The sequence below is a fragment of the Humulus lupulus genome, chromosome 7, assembly GCF_963169125.1.
Source record: "Humulus lupulus chromosome 7, drHumLupu1.1, whole genome shotgun sequence".
In the NCBI taxonomy this organism is placed as follows: Eukaryota; Viridiplantae; Streptophyta; class Magnoliopsida; order Rosales; family Cannabaceae; genus Humulus; species Humulus lupulus.
In genome coordinates, this window is record NC_084799.1 from 90,896,862 (window position 1) to 90,921,335 (window position 24,474).

Consider the following 24,474-nt stretch of genomic DNA (forward strand, 5'->3'; position numbering starts at 1 on the left):
CACCCAAAATACACAACAACAAGATCAAAATGTGGGATTTGAAAGATTCATATAAAGTTCTAGGGACCCTATCTATCATCAAATACCCATAAACCCATATGTGCTATTTAGGATGAAATTTAATTTTTCTTCAAATTTCTATGAAATTGAAGACAAAATTGATTTACCCATAGCCTAAACAACATCAAAACACCCACAATACACATTATATATCAAAGATTCATACACAAATTCAAGGGAGTATTTCTTATGGGGGTTTCGGCCTACACATTTTTTCTTAAGCTTTGAGAAAAAAACACATAAATGGAGATGAGGAAGAAGAACTTAACAAAATGTGTTGATTTCTTGAAGAACCCTTGTGTTTGCTTGGAGAAAATTGGAGCCTTCCTTGGATTTTTGGAGGTTTTTGGCCAAGAGATGGAGAGCTTTAAGAAGCCACAGCCGAAAGAGAAAATGAGGAGTTTGTGAGCCTTTTGATCTTCCTTTTTTGCTTGTAAGATTGTGAACACTTGTGGGCCTATTTAAAGGGAAAGAGTGGAAATTGTCACTTATTCTTAGACTCTTGGAATTCCCTTGGGTATATTTTCTCCCCACGATTAGGAGCAGTTGATTACAGTGATCGTGGTCTGCTGTGGCGTCGTGGTTTGTAGCATAGGCGGGAAAATGTACAGTTAGATTTTTTATTATTGTGCTGTCAGCAGTGGAGAAAAAAGTTTATTATGTGAGAATATCATATAATAAACTTGGGGGGGCAAATGTTATCCCCAAAATTTGAAAACGATGATGTGGCAATAGAAGTGACAAATGGCAAGGCTGGGTAATCTAGCTTAGGAGTGATTCGGTAGACCGGTGAAGATTTTTGACTGACTAGTCAAGTATCATGACCGAACAGTCATGCGCTTGACTGACCAGTCATGTGCTTGTCCGGCCAGTCAGGTGCTTGTCCGGCTAGCCAGGTGCTTGTCCGGCTAGTCAGGTGCTTGTCTGACCAGTCAGGTGCTTGTTTGACCAGTCAGGTGCTTGTCCGACCGGTTAGGTGCTTGTCCGACCAGTCAAGTGTTTGGCCGACCAGTCACTTGTCTTGGCTGACCAGTGAGGATGTGGCCGACCAGTGAAGTGTTTTGGCCCTTCAATTTTCCTTCTGGGTGTGATGTGGACCGACTAAACAGAATAGTGCTACGCAAAAGATCCTAGTAACGGCTTCAGCAAGAATCGGTCATACCTGCGCGGGAATCTCTCATTTTATCCCAAAGAATCGCATATTGTTGTACTTTAGATATTATTATTAATTAAATATTGAAAGAATAACATAAAGATCCCGATTATGAGGGACTACATTTGTACGATCCTGGGCTAATAAATACAAAGCTCAGAAAGATTTCAGATTCTAATTTTCCAGAGAGAGAATATTTGTATCTTGAGAGAAATATTGTATTCTTTTGATCTGCACTGAAGAAACTCAGTTGACTCAGGTTCATCTGATCTTGAGTGTAGATTCATAATCATAACTCTAAGTGGACTACGCTATTACCAACACTTTGGGGCTGAACCACTATAAAAATTGTTTGTGTCGTATTTTTCTCTTGAAGGTTTTTTGTCGTTTTTACATCTACATGTCGTTGGCCAAAAATGCGGTCAACAAGTTGTAACTTTATTTAATCAATCAATATTTATTTGTAATATTTTGTTTAGAGTTGTAATTATCTTACCATTTCCATTGAGGCAAAACTATTTTTCATAACATTCAAAAGCTTACCCTTGTTTGTTTCAATGGAAGGTGAGACCATCAAGATCATGAATCAATACCTAGTGAGATTGGATAGGTTTGATGGGCCCAATTTTACTAGATGGAAAGACAAGGTGAGGTTTTTTTTAACCACTCTCAAAATCGCCTACATTATAGAATCCACTCTAGAACCTCTCACAATGCCATCTGACAAGGACACTCCCGAGGAGGTGGAGAAAAGAAGGAAGAGGGAGGAGGACAATCTTCTTTGTAGGAGTCATATCCTCAACACCCTTTCCGATAGGCTCTATGACCTCTACACCGAGACCAAATCGGCAAAGGAGATATGGAATGCACTTGAAACAAAATTCAAGGCGAAAGAGGAAGGTACCAAAAAGTTTTTGATATCGCAATATTTTGATTTCAAATTTTTTGGTAATAAACCCATGCTTCCTCAAATACATGAATTGCAAATTATTGTTAACAAATTGAAAGTACTAAAGATTGAGCTTCCCGAGGCCTTTCAAGTTGGTGCTATAGTGGCTAAATTACCACCAACTTGGAAGAGCTATAGGAAAAGAATCCTTCATAAAAATGAGTATTATTCTTTGGAGGAAATCCAAAAACATATTTGAATCAAAGAGGAATCGATATGTAGAGATAAACTTGTGGAGGGGTCTAATGAAGAGACTTCCAAAGCAAAAGCAGTGTCACAACCAAAACATCCCAAAAACAAAGGGAAAAAGGGTAATGAGAAACCTTTGGGTCTAAAAACCAACCCAAACAAGTTTAAGGTTGAGAAAGGTCCTTGTTTTGTGTGTGGGAAAAAGGGTCACTATGCTAGAGAGTGTAGGCATAGAAAAGGCCAACAAGGACCTAAGGTGAATGCAACTCAAGAGGAAAACATAGTTGCTACCCTTAGTGAGGTGAATGCAGTCCAAGGCAAGGTGAAAGGGTGGTGGTATGATACATGTGCCACCGTCCATGTCACCTATGACCAATCATTGTTCAAGACCTTTGAAGAGTCAAAGGGCAACCATGAGATTCAAATGGGCAATGAGGGAAAATCCAAGGTACTTGGCAAAGGTACCATTGAGGTCTTTTTCACCTCCATTAGTGAATGTACTTTATGTTCCCGAAATGAGTAAAAACTTGGTAAGTGGTGATTTGCTTGGCAAGCCCGGCATTAAAGCCATCTTTGAGTCTGGTAAACTTATACTTACCAAATCAAATGTATTTTTGGGAAAGGGGTACTCTTGTGAGGGTATGGTTAAATTATGCACCAGTGATGTAACTTTCAATGTTATCAATAAAAATGCAAATTCTGCCTATATTGTTGAGTATGATTCTTTATATTTGTGGCATCTTAGACTATCGCATATATGTTTTTCAACCATGAAAAGAGTAGTAAAATGTGGTATGATTTCATGCAATATTAATAACTATGGTAAATGTGAAACATGTGTTAAGGAAAAAATGATTAAGAAACCATTTCCTAGTGTAGAAAGATCATCTAATTTACTAGATTTAATCCATAGTGATCTTTGTGAATTGAATGGTGTTTTAACTAGAGGTGGTAAAAGGTAATTTCTTACTTTTATAGATGATTTTAGTAGATATACCTATGTGTTTCTTTTAAAGCATAAAGATGAAACTTTTGATGCTTTTAAATTATATAAATTAGAAGTTGAAAATCAACTAAATAAAAAGATTAAGGTGCTAAGAAGTGATAGAGGAGGAGAGTACTTCTCTAATGAATTCAATACATTTTGTGAATAAAATGGTATAATTCATGAGTGCACCGCACCTTATACACCACAACACATTGGTGTTGCCAAAAGGAAAAATAGGACTTATCTAGAGATGATAAATTCTATGTTGGTGTTTTCTAAGTTGAACTTCAGCTTATGGGGTGAAGCGCTTTTAACCGCTTGTCACATTCTTAATTGAATACCGATGAAGAAAAATGAGATATCTCCATATGAGTTATGGAAAGGAAGAAAACCCAACATAGGGTACTTCAAAGTGTGGGGGTGTCTTGCATATGGCAAGAAAAAATGAATCTAATAGAACAAAGTTAGGTTCAAGAGCCATAAAGTGTGCTTTTGTTGGTTATACCAATAATAGTAAAGCTTATAGGCTATTAGACTTAGAGTCTAATATTGTGATTGAATCTAGAGAAGTTGAATTCTTTGAGAACATGTTATGTGACAACAATTCTCAAGCTTCAACATCTCTAAAGGAGAATGTGTTATATGAGAACAATTCTCAAGCTTCTACATCCAAAATTAATTCTCAAGAGGAGAATTCTCAAAAGAATATAAAGCAACCCTTTGAACTTAGAAGAAGTCAAAGGCTAAAAAATAATGAGAAAAGTCTAGTGGTGGATGAGATAGATTCTCAATGAATTTCATTCTACATGGTAGAAGGAAATAGAGAGGAAGTCATTAGGAAAATTCCTATTGTACTTCTTTTTGAGGATGATCCTAAGACTTATAAAGAAGCTATGCAATCAAGAGATAGTACATTTTGGAAAGAAGCCATCAATGATGAGATGGATTCAATTCTTTCCAACAACACTTGGGAATTGGTAGACCTCCCACCGGGGTCTAATCCAATTGGGTGTAAGTGGGTATTTAGGAGAAAATACCACACTGATGGCATTATCCAAACCTTTAAAGCTAGATTAGTAGCTAAAGGGTTTAGGCAAAAAGAGGGTATCGATTATTTCGATACCTATGCGCCTGTTGCAAGAACAACTTCTATAATAATTTTGTTCGCTTTAGCTTCTATACACAACTTGTATGTTCATCAAATGGATGTCAAAATGACATTCCTTAATGGTGACCTCAATGAGGAGGTCTATATGGAACAACCGGAAGGGTTTGTCCTACCAAAATATGAACATAAAGTATGTAGACTTGTAAAATCCTTATACAGATTGAAACAAGCTCCTAAGCAATGGCATGAGAAATTTGATCAAGCCATTATGTCTAATGGGTTTAGACATAACAATGGAGACAAATGTTTGTATTCCAAAACTTGTAAGGGATATGTGATCATTGTTTGCTTATATGTGGATGACATGCTTATTCTAAGTGATAGCATGAAAGAGATAGAAGAAACGAAGAGGTTTCTATCATCAACCTTCAAGATGAAAGATCTTGGAGAAGTTGACACCATACTTGGTATCAAAGTAAAGAAACATAGTGGGGGTTTTGCATTAGGGCAAGCCCACTATGTTGAGAAAGTATTGAAAAAATTTAACCATCTCAAGGTTAAAGATGCCAATACTCCATTTGATCATAGTGTAAAACTAGAGAAGAATGAAGGAAGAGCGGTGGCTCAATTGGAGTACGCTAGTGCTATAGGAAGTCTAATGTACGCTGCCCAATGTGCTAAACCTGATATAGCATTTGCGGTGAGTAAACTTAGTAGGTTTGCAAGTAATCCAAGTGTGGATCACTAGAAGGCGATTGGAAGAGTCCTAGGTTATCTCAAAAAAACCAAAGGACTAAGCCTTCATTACTCCAAATTTCCTTCAATCTTAGAAGGATATACAGATGCAAGTTGGATATCCAATCTTGGGGACAACTTGTCCACAACTGGTTAGGTATTTACACTTGGTGGGGGTGCAATTTGTTTGGGCAAGAAACAAACCTGTATATCTCATTCCACTATGGAAGCAGAGTTTATATCTCTAGCTACTATCGGCAAAGAGGTCGAATGGTTAAGGGATCTGTTGATAGAGATACCTCTAATCAAAGAGAATGTATCCACTATATCGATACATTGTGATAGCCAAGCAACATTGTCTAGAGCATACAGCGGAGTGTATAATGGAAAGTCTAGACATATTAGTCTAAGACATGGATATGTAAGAGAATTGATTCAAAGAGGAGTCATCTCAATATCCTATGTGAGAACAAGTGAAAATCTGGCGGATCATTTCACTAAGCCACTAACGAGGGATTTAGTGGCTACATCATCTCGAGGGATGGGACTTAAACTCCCTAAAGAGATTCACGATTGATGGTAACCTATCTTAACACTAGTTATTTAACTAGTGTTAGGTTCAATTGTTAACAACAAGTCAATCAAGTGAATATTAGCTGTACTCAAAACAAGTTCCATCTGAGATATTGAGTACTTGTGAGTTACCATGTTGAGGGTTAAAACCGAAAGGATTTTAATAGAATTCAGTCTTGTGAAGACAAGTATTTTTGGCAACAAAATACTGTAAGAATTCTACCTATATGGACCTAGGGGTGGTGCCGCCTCTCATGAGAATTGGGAGTATTCTCAAGAATGTCCATGAATGGAAAGTGCACATGGCCATTAATGGTGCAAAGCGAAACATAGAGGTCTCAAGTGAACATCGCAAATGTGTGTGTGTTATCACCGATTTTTTTATCATGAAAAGATTGTTCAATGCCTAGTGCAACCAAATTTTCGACAAATTTTGTGATAATTACACTATAGTAAAGTTTAAGTTGAAAAACACTTTATTTTATGCACCGATGCAATGACTCCTATAAGCGAGAGTTCTTATTTAATCAAGTGGGGGATATGTTATATTTTAAAAATATAATGATTGATTAAATAAGTATTGCAATAGATAACTATTTAATCTAGTGGGGGAATGCTATATTATTTTATAATATAATGTAATATTATATTATTTTATAATATAATATAATGTTTTAGATTAAATAAATGTGACAAAGAGTGTCACATATTGTAACATATAATAGAGAGTTACATTATTTAGATATATGTGAAATATCCAAATATGTAACATATTTGGTGTTACAAATTTAATCATTTGTAACTTCCAAATATTACCCATTATTATGTCGATTTGTTGTTACACAATATTGAGATGAATTTCTTAAAGCCATATGTGAAATGGCTGATAGAGATGTGATTTTAACTCCCATAATGTGTATGGAAGTTACAAAACAAGTGGGAATGAATTTGGAACATTTTGGCAAGTTTGGAAAATTGGTTGCTGAAAAAACGTCTTGTGTCGTGACCTGAGTTTTTCAGGCCGCGGCCCAAGAGGCAAAAACAGGCAAAAAAAACACACCATGGGCCGCGGCTCGTGTTTTTCAGGCCGCGGCCTAAGCCGCTAACACCATTTTCCAAACTTCGGTTTTATCCAATTTTGAACGTTTCCAACAGCCAAGTAACTCCCAAATCTCTATTTTAATTCCATAAATATCCAATTAATCATTGGTAACAGCCAAGGGGGTTGGTGGATTTTGAAATTCAAAGGGTGTCTCAAAACTCTATAAATAGGAGCCTATTGCTCACTTGTAAGACACAACATTTCTATCCATTAGAGCACTTGGCTGGAAACACCTTGAGGCTTGATTATTCCAGAAAGCATTTCAAAAAATCTGTGAGAGATCCCTTAGTGCTTGAGTTAGGGGGAAATAAGCTTTTGGACATAGGTTTCAAACCTTGTTCAAGTTGGTGATCCCCAACACTGTTCACTTTGGTAGTGTGAGTGAGAGTTGTTTCTATTTTGTTTTCTTGTTCTTTCTTTCTAATCTATTTCTCTTGATCTTCATATTATTCTCTTTTGTTTATTTGTATTTCTTGTTTTGAGTTGTAATCTTGTTTTCTTTTTGTTTCAAACACTTCACTTTATTTGTATTATTTTGCATAGAGTTGTATTTCTCTATTTCTCTTCTTCTACTTCTTCTTTTATTTATTTGTATTTTCAGTCATAGAGTTGCAACTTTATTTAATCAATCAATATTTATTTGTAATATTTTGTTTAGAGTTGTAATTATCTTACCATTTCCATTGAGGCAAAACTATTTTTCATAAGACAAGAGGTTAAGGCCAAGAACAATCAGGTCATGGCAGTAGTTCTCTGGCAAATTTCTTCAGCAACAACACGTAGTCTGTGATTATGTTATGCCGAGTACTAGCCTTGCTAACATAAATCACGACGATAGTGAAAGCCTGAAGAGCTATATCCAACGATTCAATAGGGAAGCAACTAAGCTAGGAAGTACAACTAAAGCGGAGCACATGATGGCTATGACAGTCGGAGTTCGTCCAGGAAGCAAGTTATGGAAAACATGCTCAAGAGGGAGATTACAAACTTAGATGACTTCTTCGAAAAGCACAAAAGTATATACATGTGGAAGAGGGCCATAAGACCTTGCATGTTGGGGAAAGCAAACCTTCTTCCAATCACCCTTCTACCAATATGTCCGAAGACTCCGCGTAGAAGAGATCGATGTGATAGAGAAGTCGTTGATCAAGTTGAAGAATTGGAAGAGGTCTACAAGAAGGCTTCAAGGAGAAGCTAGGGAGATTTATCAAGGATAACCTCTGATAATACTCCCTTTAGTTGAGTTGCTTAGAAACTAAAGAAGTCATCTCAATTGGTCCCCATGAAGTAGTAGTAGTGGTGGTTTTTCTTTATTTGAGTTATGCCTCATAAGGAATCAACAGTTTCACCATAGTTGGCTTCCCATAGATGTAATTTATCTTGATAGGATCCAAAGAGGTTGCCAAGCTGACTCCAGGATGTAATACGATAATGACATTGTGCTTATCCCTGCACGTTGTTTACTATTACTGATGTCAAGCACCCATCTTATGTATTACATCTCTCATCTCCAAGGACACTTATATGACACACATACTACCCTTGTCCGTTGGAATTGTCAAAGCATATCAGAGATGACGGAAAACAAAATTCTTGGTAAGATAGATCTCATCAACCACTTGGGAGATATTAGACCCAGCCTCAATAGACATCTAGCCATGTGCAAAATAGGTGTCTGACCATGTCAGATATATATAAAAATTCTTATAATATATATGTGTGTGAGCGGTGAACCTAATAAGACAACATTTGAATCTATAAGGACTAGCTACCCTTAAATAATCTAAGAAAGTCAAAAAGTCCCTCAAAAGTGACATCTTTTATAACGTCCCAAATTTTCTAATAAGGCTTAGAGCCTTGATTACCGTGTCGGGAGGGAAATAATTGATTTAATTATGTTAATATGTGAATTAAATGATTATGTGATTAGAAATGCATGTGTTAGGTGAATTAAATATGCATGTGGGCCCAATTTGGTTATTAGGGGCATATTTGTAATTTTAGCCCGTTGAGGGCATAAATGTAATATATATATGTGTGTGTTGTGATTGATACCACGAGATTGTGGTGATATATTTTTTAATGTGCAATCTGAGATGGTCCTAGGGAGCGGAATAGAAAAATAGTCACAACGGGGTTGAATACCCAACTCGGGAGGAGCCTAGGGGATTTTTGGGAACACAGTTGGTGTTCGGGATTCACCGGGTAACGGGTAGTGATTTAATTTTTGTTTAAGTGTGTCAGGGATTAAATGGGGAATTATAGGAACACTCGAGGATTAAGCAGGACGTGGAAAATGTCGAGATTTCCCTTTGTGGCACAAAAGGATTAGGATAGACTTGAGGGAATTTTAGGTATTTTGGGACTTAGGTAGCTGGGACTAGGCTTAGCCACAACACACTCTAGAATAACTTAGAAGAAAACAGAACCCTCTTTCTCTCTCTCTCTCTCTCTCTCTCTCTCTCTCTCTCTCTCAGGCTTCTCTCTCTCCCTCTCTTTGATGCTTGGTGGTGTGATGAAACTTTGAAGATTCTAGGCTAAAGAACTGAAGGACTAGAGGCTTGTAGTGCTTAGGGATCAGCTCAAGGATGGAGAGATCACAGAGGTAAGGATTAGTCTTGATTTGTTTCTGTTGAATTCTGCTAGAACCTTAAGTTTGAATGGAAGTTGGGTTTCAATTTGGTTTTAAGTTTTGGTGAGTATATGAAATTGTTTTTGGGATTGTTATGTTGCTTAGGATGCGTGGATAGGAAATCTAGACTCAATTCTAGGTTTAAAAGATGTTGGGGCTATGAATTATTGATTTGGCTCTGGGAAAATGTAGAGAAATGGTGAGATTTCATGGTTTTGAGGCTCGAGCCGCAGCCTTGTTCATCAAGCGCCGTAGTCCGCTTGAATACTGAGGCATGGGAGCCTCGGAAGTTTGCCCAAGCACCTCAGCCCGTGTACTTCAGCAGAGAGAGCTTTGCTCTCTGACTTGGGCGCGCCGCAGCCCTTAAGGGCTAGGCTGCGACTCAAATGGGAAATATTGGCTACTTGAGGGTTTTAAGCGCAAGAATCCAAATGTTAAGGCTCAGGAAGGATTCTACTACCCAGTTTAGTAGAATTCAAGGTCCTGGAGGCTAGAATAATATTCTGAAGTTATTATTTGGTTTAAGGCTTGATGGATTGTTATTATGGATGCGTTGTGACTAGGTTTACATCAAAGCTCAGATTAGGGGACTGTGCTCGGGATCGCGGTAATCAATCAGCTCGGGACATAGGTAAGACAACGGTTGTACCCGTAGAGTATGGCATGGCCCTATTGTTTGTGTTTCAGGGCGTGGCCCTATTGCTTGTATTTAATATACGTGTGAATCTAGGAATTCTATGTTATGTTATGCTTTTTTATGAATGAACGGCAAAGGTTGGGAATGGAGAAGGCCGAGAATGGCGAAGAAGTTGGGTACGGCAAGGGACTGGGATCAGCGTTAAGCACACGGAGTGCAGGCTGCTAGGGAGAGACCCTCCAAGGGTGTTGTATCCACCCGCTCGGTGAAGACTGCGAACCCAGGGCCTGGTAAAGCACCTGGGTTGGCTTGTCGTAGGCCTCTATGTGTTTAGTCTACTGACTGTTTGCTATATATTATGGATTGATATGTGTGATTTCTGGGCTTCGGTTCATGAGTGCTCTATGGTGCAAGTAAGGGCAAGTGAAAGGTCGACCAACCATGAGTTGGAGAGCGTGGAGCAATGGGTACATGTTTGGCTTACCTGGCTGCCACGGCCAGGGTTATTTTGGGAAATGTATTGTAATGATTTGTTTTGTCACTTAGGCCGACCGTAACTATATTTTTGAGTTGTAATACATTTTATAAATAGTATTTTGGGATCCCAGATGTATAACTTTTATGATTTTAATGAATGTCCAAATCTTTATATCCAATGTTGTCAAATGAGTCTTAAAATCAATTTTAATCACACTTTTAAACCTAAAACCTCGATTAGGGAGCTAATGGCACTTTTATAAATTACATGGTAACGGATCTAAGGAAGTACGACGTTACATCCTCACAAACACGCCTAACCTACAAAGGGACCACGTCGCAGAAGACAAAAAGGGGAGCCCAAAGAGATCCTTAAGTCTAGATCGACCAAGTTGCCTTAGCAAGGAAAAAAAACCTTCAAGGAGGTCTTTTAAAATAAAATCTCCCTCGCAATCAATAAAAGGGCCTTGAAAAAAGGTGCTTGCGGGGTTTCACAAGAACCATCTCCCTATAAGGGTCCCAACCCAAGCGGAGATCACCTCAAAGGCCAAAAAGGGTCCTCATAATGATCCAACGTCAGTCGAGGTCACCTATCCCAAAAAGGGTCTCAAAGAAGACGCACGTGAAAAAGGTCTCGAAGAAGACGCTTGCAAAAAGGGTCTCAAAGTTGACGCTTTCAAAAATAGTATTATGCATTGTTATATTATTTTATAATATAATGTAAAACTATATTATATTATAATATAATGTTTTAGATTAAATAAATATGACAAAGTGTGTCACATATTGTAACATATAATAGAGAGTTACAATATTTAGATATATAAGATATATCCAAATAATGTAACATATTTGGTGTTACAAATTTGTAACTTCCAAATATTACCCTTTATTGTGTAAAATTGTTGTTACACAATATTGAGATGAATTTCATAAAGCCATATGTGATATGGCTGTTAGAAATATGATTTTAACCCCAATAATGTGTTTTGGGAGTTACAAAATCTTTTGGGAGGGTTTGGAACCGTTTGGAAAAACAGCACAATTTTTTGTGCTGAAATTGGTCAGTGGTCGCGGCCACCAACATTTAGTGGCCGCAGCCTGTGGGACAGAGACCAGTGGCCGCGGCCACAGGCCAAAAACTGACCAATTTTCAGTTTTTTCGATATTTGTTGAACGGCTCAAAAAACCCAAATAACTCTTAAATCTCTTTTTTAATTCCATATTAATCCAATTAAACATTGGTAACAACCATGAGGGTTGGTGGAATTTGAAATTCAAAGGGTGTCTCTAAACTCTATAAATAGGAGCCTATAGCTCACTTGAAAGACACAACTTTTCTATCCACTAGAGCACTTGGCTAGAAACACCTTGAGGCTTGATAATTCCAGAAAGCTTTTCCAATATCTGAGAGAGATCCCTTAGTGCTTGAGTTAGGGGGAAATAAGCTTTTGGACAAAGGTTTTAAACCTTGTTCAAGTTGGTGATCCCTAATCCTCTTCACTTAGGTTGTTTAAGTGAGAGTTTGATTGTGTTTCTGTTCTTCTTTTTATTCTATTGCTTTTCTTCTTATTCTCTTGTTCTATTTACTTGTATATTTTGTTTAAGAGTTGTAATCTTTTCTTTTGGTCTAAACACTTTATTTTACTTGTAATCTTTTGCTTAGAGTTGTATTCTCACTATTCTCTTCTTCGTCATCATCTTCTTCCTTTCTTTAGTTTATTTGTATTTTTAGTTATAGAGTTGTAACCTTATTTAATCAATCTATATTTACTTGTAATATTATTGCATAGAGTTGTAATATTATAATCATTTCCATTGAGGCAAAACTATTTTTTCCTAACATGCATAATGACGAGAAGGACGCTTCTTGCACAAAATAAAATGCACGCGCAAAAATATATAAAAGGATAGCGAGAACCCAAAGGGTCAACATATCCTTACAAGTAGTCAAGGTGCACCAACATACACGAATCACAAGCAGTATAGAGGTCCAAAAGGGAACCCTTTCAAAATAAAGCTATTGGCACCGTGACCATGAGGACTTGCAAAGGTTCCTCACAAGAACAATAACGACTTCTCAAAGTCCCAGACCGAGGAAAACGAGGCTCCTTGAAGTCTCATACCAATGAGAGAAAGGGAAATGGATTTATACTTCCCTTATACTTGTGTGAACATGTAAAATTATCTTGTGAACATGGTATATTTGGAAGAGTTGTAAGACAAGGGTTCCTTATGTCATAGGCTCTTGGGGAAATGCGCCCGCATCACGAGGTCGAAATGTAAGATCAACATTGGGATATCTCTTTATCAATATTCATCTCACAAAACAAGAGGCATCTCAAACTAAGTGTGAATGATGGAAATCCTCCCTCGACCTTGGCTCCCACTTGAGTTCACTTCCTACCTTAGACGTTCGTCGTAGCATCACCAAGTAAAGATGTCCAAAATGAATAGCTCAAGTCGACAAAGGGATGAGACGCCTCACACCTTGCTAAATGGTCTCGTGTAGAAAGGGCACCCTCCCTTGGCAAGTTTGTCTTTGGCCCTCTAACTCAATCAGGCCCAACTACTTCATTGGACATCTATCTAAATGCCACCTTACAACCATAAATGAAGAATGAAGTCGCAGAGACACAAAACGAGGCTAAGAGGCCTTGCACAACGAGAGGGCCCTCGCATAGCGAGACCAACTATAGCCTAATGCTTCCAAGCATTCTTGCCTAAGGGTTTAACGTGCCCCTAAGCCTCATATAAGCCTCATCCTTGAAAGGAAGGTCGATGAAGGTCTTGCCATGTCAACAGATGAAGCATGAAGAGAAGAAGGCAAGCCTCACCATGTGAGAGGGTCTCGCTGTGCAAGACCATCTCGCATAGCGAGGTCTTCCTCACCAAAAAATGTTGAATGACATCCGTCACTGCTTTATATGCCTCCAAGCATAATGCAAGTATCGTGTTCATGAAAAAGGTGACAAGAAAGGCCTTCGCGTGTTGATGGATGAAGGTTGAAGACTCTAAGGCATGAAGGGAGGCCGAAAGGCCTTGCTATGTAAGAAAGTCTCGCATAGCGACCCAATGCTCCCGAATGACTTTGTATTTTGACATTTCATGTCCATCCTTAGTTTGTTTCACCCAGCACTCAATTATACCCTCCAAAGCTTGTTCTCAAGTGCCATACGCTTCATCTATGCCTAGTCATCCCGTGAGGTCTCACGAGACAATAACACCATGCCATGTTGCTTGACAACTCCCCCATGGATGTAATGCACACCTGAATATCGATTAGCTGTCTTTCCACTCGCGCTACCATGACAGCCCAGAGTATGCTACCATTGTCACAAGCATAACGAACTTCATTAACAAATACTCACCATCAACAACTCATATTACAATAAGGCACTCAGCACTACCATCGGAGAGTAAGTGTAGCACCATAACAAGTCTAAAAGGATGCCTAAAGACCTCCTTATAAACTATGGGGCAAGTGTGGACGCCAAAAATCCACAAGGAAAAATGTATGATCCCATGTTGAAACAAGTAAGGGTCTCTAAGAATTGACCCAACCAGCAACATGTGGACGCCAAAATATTCCCACTCTTAAAAGACCTTCATTACATGTCCCCGAAGGCATAAAAAAAGCATAGGAAAAAAATAGTACAATCCGGCACAAGCGCACCCTGCGCGAGGTGACCTGACACCTTACTAAAAGTATCATGCCTCATCGACAAGCCAACTCGCACCAAGGAAAAGTATCACCAAAGGAGGTGGCCTCTCGCGGGGTTGTGGCCTTAGGTCGATGGTCGCACCTCACGAAGCACGTTGCCTCACGCCAAAGAGGCGCCTCGCACCAAAGAAGTGCCTCACGCCTGGAGAAGCCTAGCGCCAGGATGGAGCCTCGCGCCAGGAGGGCTCCTCGTGCCTGGGAAAGCTCCTCGCGCCAGGAGGGCACCTCGTGCCTGGAGGGGCCTCCCACCAGGAGAGTACTTTGCACCTGGGCCACGCCAGACAAGTAGTGGCAGTAAAATAGTAGTACATAGTAAGGTTTTCCCAAGCACGCCTATGAGATTCGTACCCAACAAGTAGTGGAGGTACGACATGGTACTATGGCAGGAGTACTTTTGCAGACCCTTGACACATACTAGAGCCGACCACCACTCATCCAACACCACTACCACCTGTAGCCTGGATATGCAGCTTCTTGTCTCTTCTAGACCACAATTTACCAAGAGCTCACCTATAAATAGGATCTCACTTCATCATTGAAGGGCTTTGGGAAATTTTTGTAACCCCAAATCATTAAAAGAGAAATACACTAGTTTTTCTGAAACTTTTGTCTATGTTTTTCTAAGTTCACTTGTTTGTTGAGGAGTTTTTACCAACAACACAACACAAAGACTATGACGATGATATTAGATGTCCATGTCTGAAATGCCTAAACTCAAGGTTCCATCGCGTGAATACGATAGAGGGACATATCTTTCAATGGGGTTTTCAAGAAAGTTATCAATTGTGGACTTTCCATGGGGAGGTGGACAAAGCTGTTTTTGATGAAGTAGTCGAGGATAATAAAGATGTAGATGAGATGATCGACATCGTTGACAATTTCATCTTACCAACAAATACAGAGGAAACAGATGAGACAAGTCGTAATTGAATATGTCAGTATTATGATGAGTTATTCGACGAGATTGAAGCCAAGTTGTACCCAGATTGCGATTGGATGTCATCCCTCAACTTTTTGGCAAAGTTGATGCACTTGAAAGTTAAGGGGAAGTGGTCAAACATTTCCTTCGATGAATTGTTGAAGTTACTAGAGTTTACATTTTCGAAAGATAATAAAATTCCTCCAACACACTATGATGCCAAAAATAAAATGAGTAAGTTAGGGTTGGGATACCAATCAATTCATGTGTGTAAGTATGATTGCTGCTTATTTTACAATGATCATGCAACTAAAGATTCATGTCTGATATGCAGCAGTAGTAGATGGATTAATGAAAGGAAGAAAGGGAAAAAGGTTCTGAATAAAGTGATGTGTTACTTTCCATTAACCCCCAGGTTAAAACGAATGTACAGCTCCAAGCATACAACAAAGGACATGGCATTATACAGGGAGATTGAAAGAAGATGGGGTGCTGCGTCATCCTATTAATGGGGCTGCTTGGAAGGACTTCGATGCTAGACATCCAGAGTTTACAATAGATGGTAGAAATGTTCATTTACTCTTGGCTGCCGATGGGTTTACTCCATTTGGCAACATGAGTCTATCGTACAGTATGTGTCCAGTGGTTTTGACCAATTATAATCTACTGCCATGGTTATGCATGAAGGAGGAGTATTTCATGTTAACTCTTCTAATTCCGGGGCCAAAATCACCTCGTAAGGACATGGATGTATTTCTAAGACCCTTGGTGGATGAGTTGAAGGAGTTATGCACTAACGGAGTTGACACAAGAGATGGTAGAAAGAATGAAATGTTTAAGAAGAGGACGACACTTTTGTGGATGATTAATGATTTTCCTGCTCGCAGTAGTTGGTCTGGATGGAGTGGGCATGGATACAACGCTTGTCCAACATGTCATGAAGAAACTTCATCCATGCGAGTGATTGGTAAAATATCTTATGTTGGTCATAGTTGAGAAGAGAGAACACATAATTTGACGTCCAAGTTGAGAAGAGAGGTTGTCCAAGACAATTTACTTGCCAACAAATTTTAGAGCAAGTTATTGCTCTACCACCTCAAGTTCCTGGTAAACATGACAGATTTGGGGGTGTGAAGTGCAAATGAGGTGAAGATGAAAGTAATTGGAGGAAAAAAAAAAATATTCTATGAACTTGAATATTGGAGTACAAACTAGATGAAACACAATCAGGATGTGATGCATGTCGAGAAGAATGTATATGACAGTCTCCTTGGAACATTGTTAGACAATGATAAGTATAAGGGCACTAATAATGCAAGACATGATTTGAAGAAAATGGGATGTAGGAAAGAGTTGTGGATCTACGAAGATGAGAACAAAAAGCTATTGAAGTCGCATGCTCCGTACGTTTTTACTGTTGAATAGAGGCAAAAATTTAGTAAATTTCTAAAATGAGTTAAGTTGTCAGATAGATTTTGTTCCAATCTGAAGAAGAAAGTAACTGATAATGACACAAACACTATTGGGTTGAAGTCATATGACTGTCATGTGATAATGCAACGGTTGCTTACAATAGGTGTTCAAAAGTTTCTAACAGAATTCATATCATGCACAATTATGGAATTGCGCAATTTCTTCAAAAAGTCGTGCTGTAGGACGTTGAACATAAAAGACATGGAGAAAGCAAAACAATATTTGATAATCATTTTATGTAGGACGGAGTTGATTTTTCCTGTAACATTCTTTGTTATAATGATCGATTTGGTGTTGCATTTGCCTGAAGAAGGTATATTAGGAGGCCCCATATTTATGAGGAGGATGCATCCTTTCAAAAGGTACAAGATAAAATTAAGAAACTATGTCAGGAATAAAGGTCATCCAGAAGGGTCTATAGCGAAAGGATAAGTTGTGAATGAGACTTTGATGTTTTGCTCAATGTATTTCTAAGGTGTTGAAACAAAATTTAACCATCCTGATTAGAATAAAGATATAGTTTATGTTCCATGATAACTTTCAGTGTTTCAATCTCAATGTCTTCCACTTAGTAAGAGACATCCAGTGAGTTCAATTCAGGAGACTCGCAACATAGCTAATTGGTTCATTCTCAACAATTCTCCTAAAATTCAATGTTATTTGGACTAAGTTCTTTAATAAAATTAAATTTGGCGATAATAAATTGTTATCATTTATTCTAATATACCAACTATTTAACTAGCAGTCAACACCTTCTTGAGATCCAACAACATCCTCTATCTGTTAATCATGGGGAATTACAAGAGAAAGAGTTTTGGACATGGTTTCATGAGAAGGGAATATGTAATTACCAATTTATTTACACAAACATTGTGCATCGTTTTATTTTCCAAGATCTTAATTTAAGTTTGATCTATATATAGATATTTTAGTTGCACCAACTCGAGTCGCTTAACTGTATAGATGAATTACTAGCTTTAACATCTGGGCTAGATTTTCTTGCCCATTCCTACCAAACTTGTATTGTGAATGGGGTTTGAGTTGTGACACATAATCGAGATCAGAATCATATTACCAAAATAGTGGAGTATCTATTGTTGGAGAAAAAGTTTTGACATTATATGGCCAACTTGAGAAGTATTGGAACTATCTTATACTGGTGAATATAAAGTAGTATTATTTCGGTGTAAATGGTTCAATACTGATCCGAGCAGGAACAAATCAATCACTAAAATAATATTACTAGTATAAATGTCACCGGTGAATGGTATAAAGATGAGCAGTATATACTTGTTACCCAAGCGAAGTAAATTTTCTATCTCGACGATCTAGTGAAAGGTCGAGGTTGGAAGGTGGTTCAAGCCGAGAATCATAAACATGTTTAGGATATTCCGAAGCCTAATGAAGTCATCAGTGACATTGATTTTTTCCATGATGAGAACTCATCAAATTTCATCCTAACTGCCAATTTGGGAGTGTTGATTGTGCAATAGTCTAATGAACCAGCTTAATATGGTGATGTTGTGTCTCGTCCTTCTACTATTAATCAATAAGACCATGACAGTGACGATGACGGTTTTATTAACGATGATGATGATGAAGGAGGAGCAAGTGATGAGGAAGAACTGCTTGAAGACATTAGTGATGATTTGAATATCATTATTGTAGCTTCAAGTAGTGATGATAGTGATTACTCTATGTAGTAGAATTTTGTTTTTATATATGTAAAAAAACGTTGTGTTTAGAAATAATAATATGTATTTATTTAGTGATCTATATGTGTGTCTTACACTAACACTAACTAATTTTTTCATATTTCAATAAATTTTTTTGTTATAAAGATGTCACACACTCTCATGATGGAGATGCAGGTGGTGATCCTCCCCTTGATCCTACTAGGATCCCTTCATCTTGTCAACCAGGTAATGAAATTTAGTCTTTTTTAATTTTAAAAAATTAAGTAATCCTTTTTTTATTGGTTATCATTGTTTTTGTTTTGTTCTACAAATAAATAAATCAGCTCCGTAAAAAGGGTGTGGAACAGTAATGGCCAGGAACTCGAAAAAGGCAAGGTGCAACGCTGGCAAACCACTTCCAATAGCTTTTGACCCAGACACTTATAAGCCATTGGGTAAGCATGGAGCATGGTTCACATGTTGTATCGGGAACACCGTCAATAAAAAATTACCACCATATTATCGGAATTGGAAATAATTGCTAGATCAATACAGACAATTGCCTTATACCAGTGTAAAGGTAAATAATTAAAATATATTTCTAAATAATATGTGTTATGGAGGTACGTCATTTTACTATTATTTTTTGTTTTCAAAATATAGCACTATATTCATATAGTAGGGCAATCAAACTATGATTAGATTATTGACGCTGTAAATGATGATGCTGCCGTCAAATATCATTATTGGAAAAGCGTCGGAAGGCACACTTCAAGAAATTTTATAGAAGAAACGAACTTAGAGCGGGCCCTCAACAACCCTTACTATGGTGTTAATGCTGAAGATTAGAAATAATGCATTGACTTATGGATGGATGAGAAAGTAATTAAACGGGTTGAAAAGAATCCGACCAATAGGGATATATGATGAAGTATCCTTCTACTCAAGGACCGAAGTCATCCGTGGTTGCCCGTCACGATAGAGTAAGTAACAAAAAAATATAAAATTTCTTTACCAATTAATTACTTATCAAATAAGTTATTTCATTGTGTTCAGGCGAATCTGGAAGCAATTCCACACCCGGAAGGAGAAAGAAGAATTCATCAATGAGCATGCGAGAACGAACTTTGTAAGAATTATTTTATTGTTTCACCTTAAAATCGCTATGGTTTGGATGTATTACTGACATTTTTCTGTAAAAATAGGAAAAGATGTACAAAGATATTGAAGCGTAGAGCCAACATGTCACGTCTTCCATTTTTTATGAAGGAATCACGATTGACGAAAGAATGATCATGAGAAAAGTGTTGGGTGAACGTCCCAGCCATGAACGAGGATTGGGTTGGGCGCAATCATCGTCATACACCCAACCTGCTCAATCCAATGATAATAATAACATGATCAGACAGACGATAGCTAATTTTTTTGAGACAATACAAAGTGTATATTGAGTTTTGTCTCAATTCCTTCCTTTTGAATCCCGTCCACCACCCTAAACAATGAGATCAGATGAAGTAACTCAATGGTGGGAGACGTATGCAGCTGCACCTTCACAAGCTCCACCACCGCCATCATATATGTTCGGAGATGATGCGCCTAGAGTATCACCTCAATCTACATTCAGAAATGCCGCATCTTCGTCAGCACCTTCGCCATGATCTCCACCACCACCAGTCATTCAGTTTCCAGATGACGACGATGATGAAATCAACTTAGGATAGATTATATAGTTGTATAATTAGTAGACAGTTATTAAAATTAGATTGTGTGATCTATTTTTTTATCAATTAATGGAGACTACAATTCTGATTTAAAATTTTATTATATGTTAAATTTAATTATATAATTTTTTTTTATTTCTGTTACACTATTTGCAACGAATAGTGTGGCCTATTTGCGGCGAATAATTTATATATATCTCACCGCAAATAAGAGTCAGGCAAGACTAAAGCAGCCACTATTTGCGGCGAATAAAGAGGACTATTTGCGGCGAACTATAATTTTTCGCCGTAAATAAGGGTCAATTACGACAAAATCCAAAATTATTTGCAACGTATTTATGACAATTTGCGGCGGCTTGTTCGTCGCAAATAATGGGATTATTTGTAGGGAGTTTTTCTTCGCCCTAAATAATGATATTTACGATGATCTATTTGTGGCGAAGTATTTGCCACGAAATTGATCGCGGCAAAATAACTAAGTTTTGTAGTGACATAACAAAGCCAAATTTCTACATAATTATATTAGCATCCATAAAACACGTATTGTTCAACCAATTTGGTACAATTTGAGAAAAACTAAAAAATATTCTTGGAAAAAGTTTTGCAATAAAGAATATAGTAAAGAGGCATAAAACAATTTGTTAAAAAAAATTCTGTAGAAGCATAAGCTTAGAATTTAAAGCTGAGATTTTAGCTCATTAGAAAATTTATAATTATTTTATATGTTTATTTAAAGTAATAATGTTTAGAATAAATAAATATAATAATAAAAATATAAAGTAATCAAAAATCAAATTATAAAAGAATATTTAAACCTTAAATATTTTTTTAGTTTGTTCTTAAATTTATATTTTTATACTTATTAGATATTTTAAAATGTTATCTATTTTAGTAACTTTACATTATCAAATCACTCTAATTATAGAGTTTATTTTTGGCACTAAAAAAAATAATTATACATAAGAATTGACAGCCAACAGAAAGAAAACTAAGGTTACTTTGGTGATCGGTACAATATTTTTTCTAGTAGTGCTATGTTTGTAATCTTTGTAACTTTATATTTAGACATGAGAATAAAGTTATATATTCACCTAATACTTGTGTTTAATTATAGTTTATTTACAGACTTGATCGGGATAGATTATATTCCTTTCTTTACTTCTTCAACCGTGGTTGAAGATCAAATTTAGTATACACCATCTCATTATGAAATAAAAATTGATAAATAAACCTTCGTTGTTAACGCATTGAACAATGATTTGTATGATACAAATTTAAAAAAATGGGATTTAATCTTTATTTATAAAAAAGGAAAAATATGAGAATTGAATGGTTAACGAAAATAGAAAAACACATAATATATCCAATCGGATTTGCAATGTTTTTATTTTAAATTTGATAATTTCATGATAAATTCGTTAAAGGACAGCGCATACTGCGTTGACCTCATTTTTTAAAAGCGGTTTAGCTCTTAATGCGCGCTACCTCTTTCACATATAAATTCGTCTACATGTTATGGCAGAGCTCCATAAGCTTTTGATATTTGATTTTTTTTTTTCATTATATGTTGGCTGAGGGAAATTTTCTCCCTCAGCCTGTAATATAGTAAAAATTCTCACTCGTTCTGCATTGATTTTTCAATTTTTTTTTTCCTTTGTTATATTTTTTAATTAAAAATATATTTTAATTTAGCGAATCCTGAAGTCAATATCTTCTCCACATTCATTTTTCCGACTCGTTAATGGACGAGAAAGTTGGAGTGGCTCAGTCCGTAATCAATAAATGGGAATCAAACGACACCGTTTCACTTTTTAACGGCGACCGTCAAGATGCCAGGCAGTACTTTAATGCCGTTAAGGATTTACAGTCGGCCATGCAGCATTTCATTTCTCAGAGTTCAGCGTCGGCGAAGCTCATCAGGGCACAGTTTCTGATGGAAACGACCATGAGAAGGTTCCAGAGAGAGTTTTACCATATCTTGTCCTCTAATCGCCAGTATTTGGATCCAGAATCGGTTTCGAGCCACTCGTCCCGGGCTTCCACCATTTCGAGCTTCTCGGACTTCGAAGAAGAGTTAAGAATCACCACTGAATCGATTTCAGAAGTGGAGCGGGTATCGATGGCGGCCATGGCGGATTTGAGGTCAATTGCGGATTGTATGATCTCGGCTGGTTATGCGAAGGAGTGTGTGAAGATTTACACGACAGTACGCAAGCATATTATTGACGAGGGATTGTACCGTCTCGGAGTGGAGAAGATGACCGTTTCTCAGATCCAGAAAATGGAATGGAATGTTATGGAGCTAAAAATCAAGAGCTGGCTCAACGCTGTGAAGGTCTCCGTGAAAACATTGTTCTACGGAGAGAGGATTCTTTGCGACCACGTCTTCGCCTCTTCGGAATCGATAAGAGAGTCATGGTTTTCCGAGATTTGTGGAGAAGGTGCCGCATTGCTGTTTGGTTTCCCAGAAATTGTAGCAAAATCCAAGAAATCTCCCGAGAAAATGTTTCGCACCTTGGATTTGTACGAAGCCATCACCGATCTATGGCCCGAGATCAGTTCCATCTTCTCCTATAAGTCAACCTCCGCCATCCGATCTCTGGCTTTGACCTCACTCGTCAGGTTAGGCGAATCAGTACGAACGATGCTGACTGATTTCGAATCGGCAATACTGAAGGATTCATCGAAGAAGCCGGTTCCCGCCGGTGGAATCCATCCGCTGACTCGTTACGTTATGAACTACATCTCATTCCTCGGCGATTATAGCGAGGTACTATCCATCATTGTCTCCGACTGGCAGTTGCCAGTTCACTCGCCGTTGCCGGAATCATACTTCGGGAGCTTGAACACTGATAACGAAGGCTCGTCATTGTCGTGCATGTCCGTACGGATCGGTTGGCTAATTTTAGTTCTTCTCTGCAAACTGGACGGGAAAGCCACGCTTTACAAGGATGTTTCTCTCCCGTATATATTTTTGGCAAACAATCTCCAGTACGTCATCGTAAAGGTCCAAAGCTCAAATCTAAAGCTTCTACTTGGGGAGGATTGGATGGCCAAGCACGAAGCCAAGGTGAAACAGTACGTGTTGAACTTCGAACGCGTGGGATGGAACACGGTGTTCTCAGCTATACCCGAAGATCCGACGGCTGATATGACGCCGGAGCAAGCTAAGGAGATCTTCAGGAAATTAATCTTCAGTTTCCAAGAAGCTTACTGTAAGCAGACAACGTGGGTTGCACCCGACCCAAAACTACGATACGAGATCAAAGCCTCGGTGGCGAATAAGATAGTGCCTCCCTACCAGGCATTCTACGAGAGGCATCGGAGCGAGTTAATGAGACTTTGTGGGTCCGATTCTGTGGTCAGATATACACCTGAGAATGTAGATAGTTTTCTGTCTGATCTTTTCTTTGGGGTTGGAAGCGTAGAGAGTTTTCCGTCATCTTTGACTTCATCGCCTTCTTAGGCCGTCGTTCCTGGGGAGGAGAGGATCCGTTTTTGGAGCTTGTGTGTTCGTTTTGTTGTTTGTGAGGAAATGGAATAATTGTAAAGCTAAATTAATTACAGCCTAGAATATTGGAATAATTATGCGTCCGTTTAGTAAAAATTTTGTTTTTTAATTTTTTAAACACGAAAATAGAAATATTATTTTATTTTTAAAAAATAAAAATATGTTTGGTAATTATTTTTGTTTTTTGTTTTTAAAAACAAAAAATAATAAATGTGTTTGATAATTTTTATTTTTATTTTTTGTTTAATAATATGAGATGTTGATTTGAGGAAGAGAAGGAAAAAATAAAAACGGTTTAAAAAAAATTTTGAAAGAAATTTTTTTTTATTTTCAAAATTTAATAAATTTTAATTATAATATAAAAAAATAATAAATAAAAATAGAATTATCAAACACATTTTATGTTTAATTTTCAAATTTCTACTTAATTAAATAAAAAAACTATTTTTTTAAGTGTTACCAAACAGCCCCTATATTTTTCACTCATTTTTTAAATTTGTTTTAAAAATAAAAATAACGTACGAAATTTATTTACACAAACTCACCATACCCCCAAAAAAAAAAATATTTTTCCTACTTACTTTTTCTTTATTTCCTCCTCTATCTCCATGGATATCCATGACAATATCTAGTTGCCACCTATGGATACTCCGACACCACACACACGGACCACCTAGGAAGGCAAAGTTTCGTCAGTACAATGTCCAAGCACGCCACAATCTCCTGTCAAAGTCCTCGGAGGCGTGATTTTGACTACATTTTCGAGCCAACTCTAGCTACTTCAATTCAAGGCCAATGAGTGATTCCATAGGAACAAGCATCTCGAGACAAACAAAACCCAATCACC

General features: G+C 37.5%; 1 protein-coding gene across 1 annotated transcript; it reads left to right on the forward strand.

Moving 5' to 3' along the window:
- The first annotated feature begins 303 nt into the window (after positions 1 to 303).
- LOC133791966 (exocyst complex component EXO70H1-like) lies at positions 304 to 23,756 on the forward strand. Its single transcript, XM_062229875.1, has 9 exons — positions 304 to 460; positions 14,953 to 15,249; positions 15,680 to 15,996; positions 16,462 to 16,649; positions 16,962 to 17,032; positions 18,274 to 18,405; positions 18,561 to 18,641; positions 19,452 to 19,524; positions 21,821 to 23,756. Exons 1-9 carry the CDS (start codon positions 304 to 306, stop codon positions 23,580 to 23,582), a joined length of 3,078 nt encoding a protein of 1,025 aa, XP_062085859.1. The 3' UTR covers positions 23,583 to 23,756.
- Positions 23,757 to 24,474: the final 718 nt, after the last annotated feature.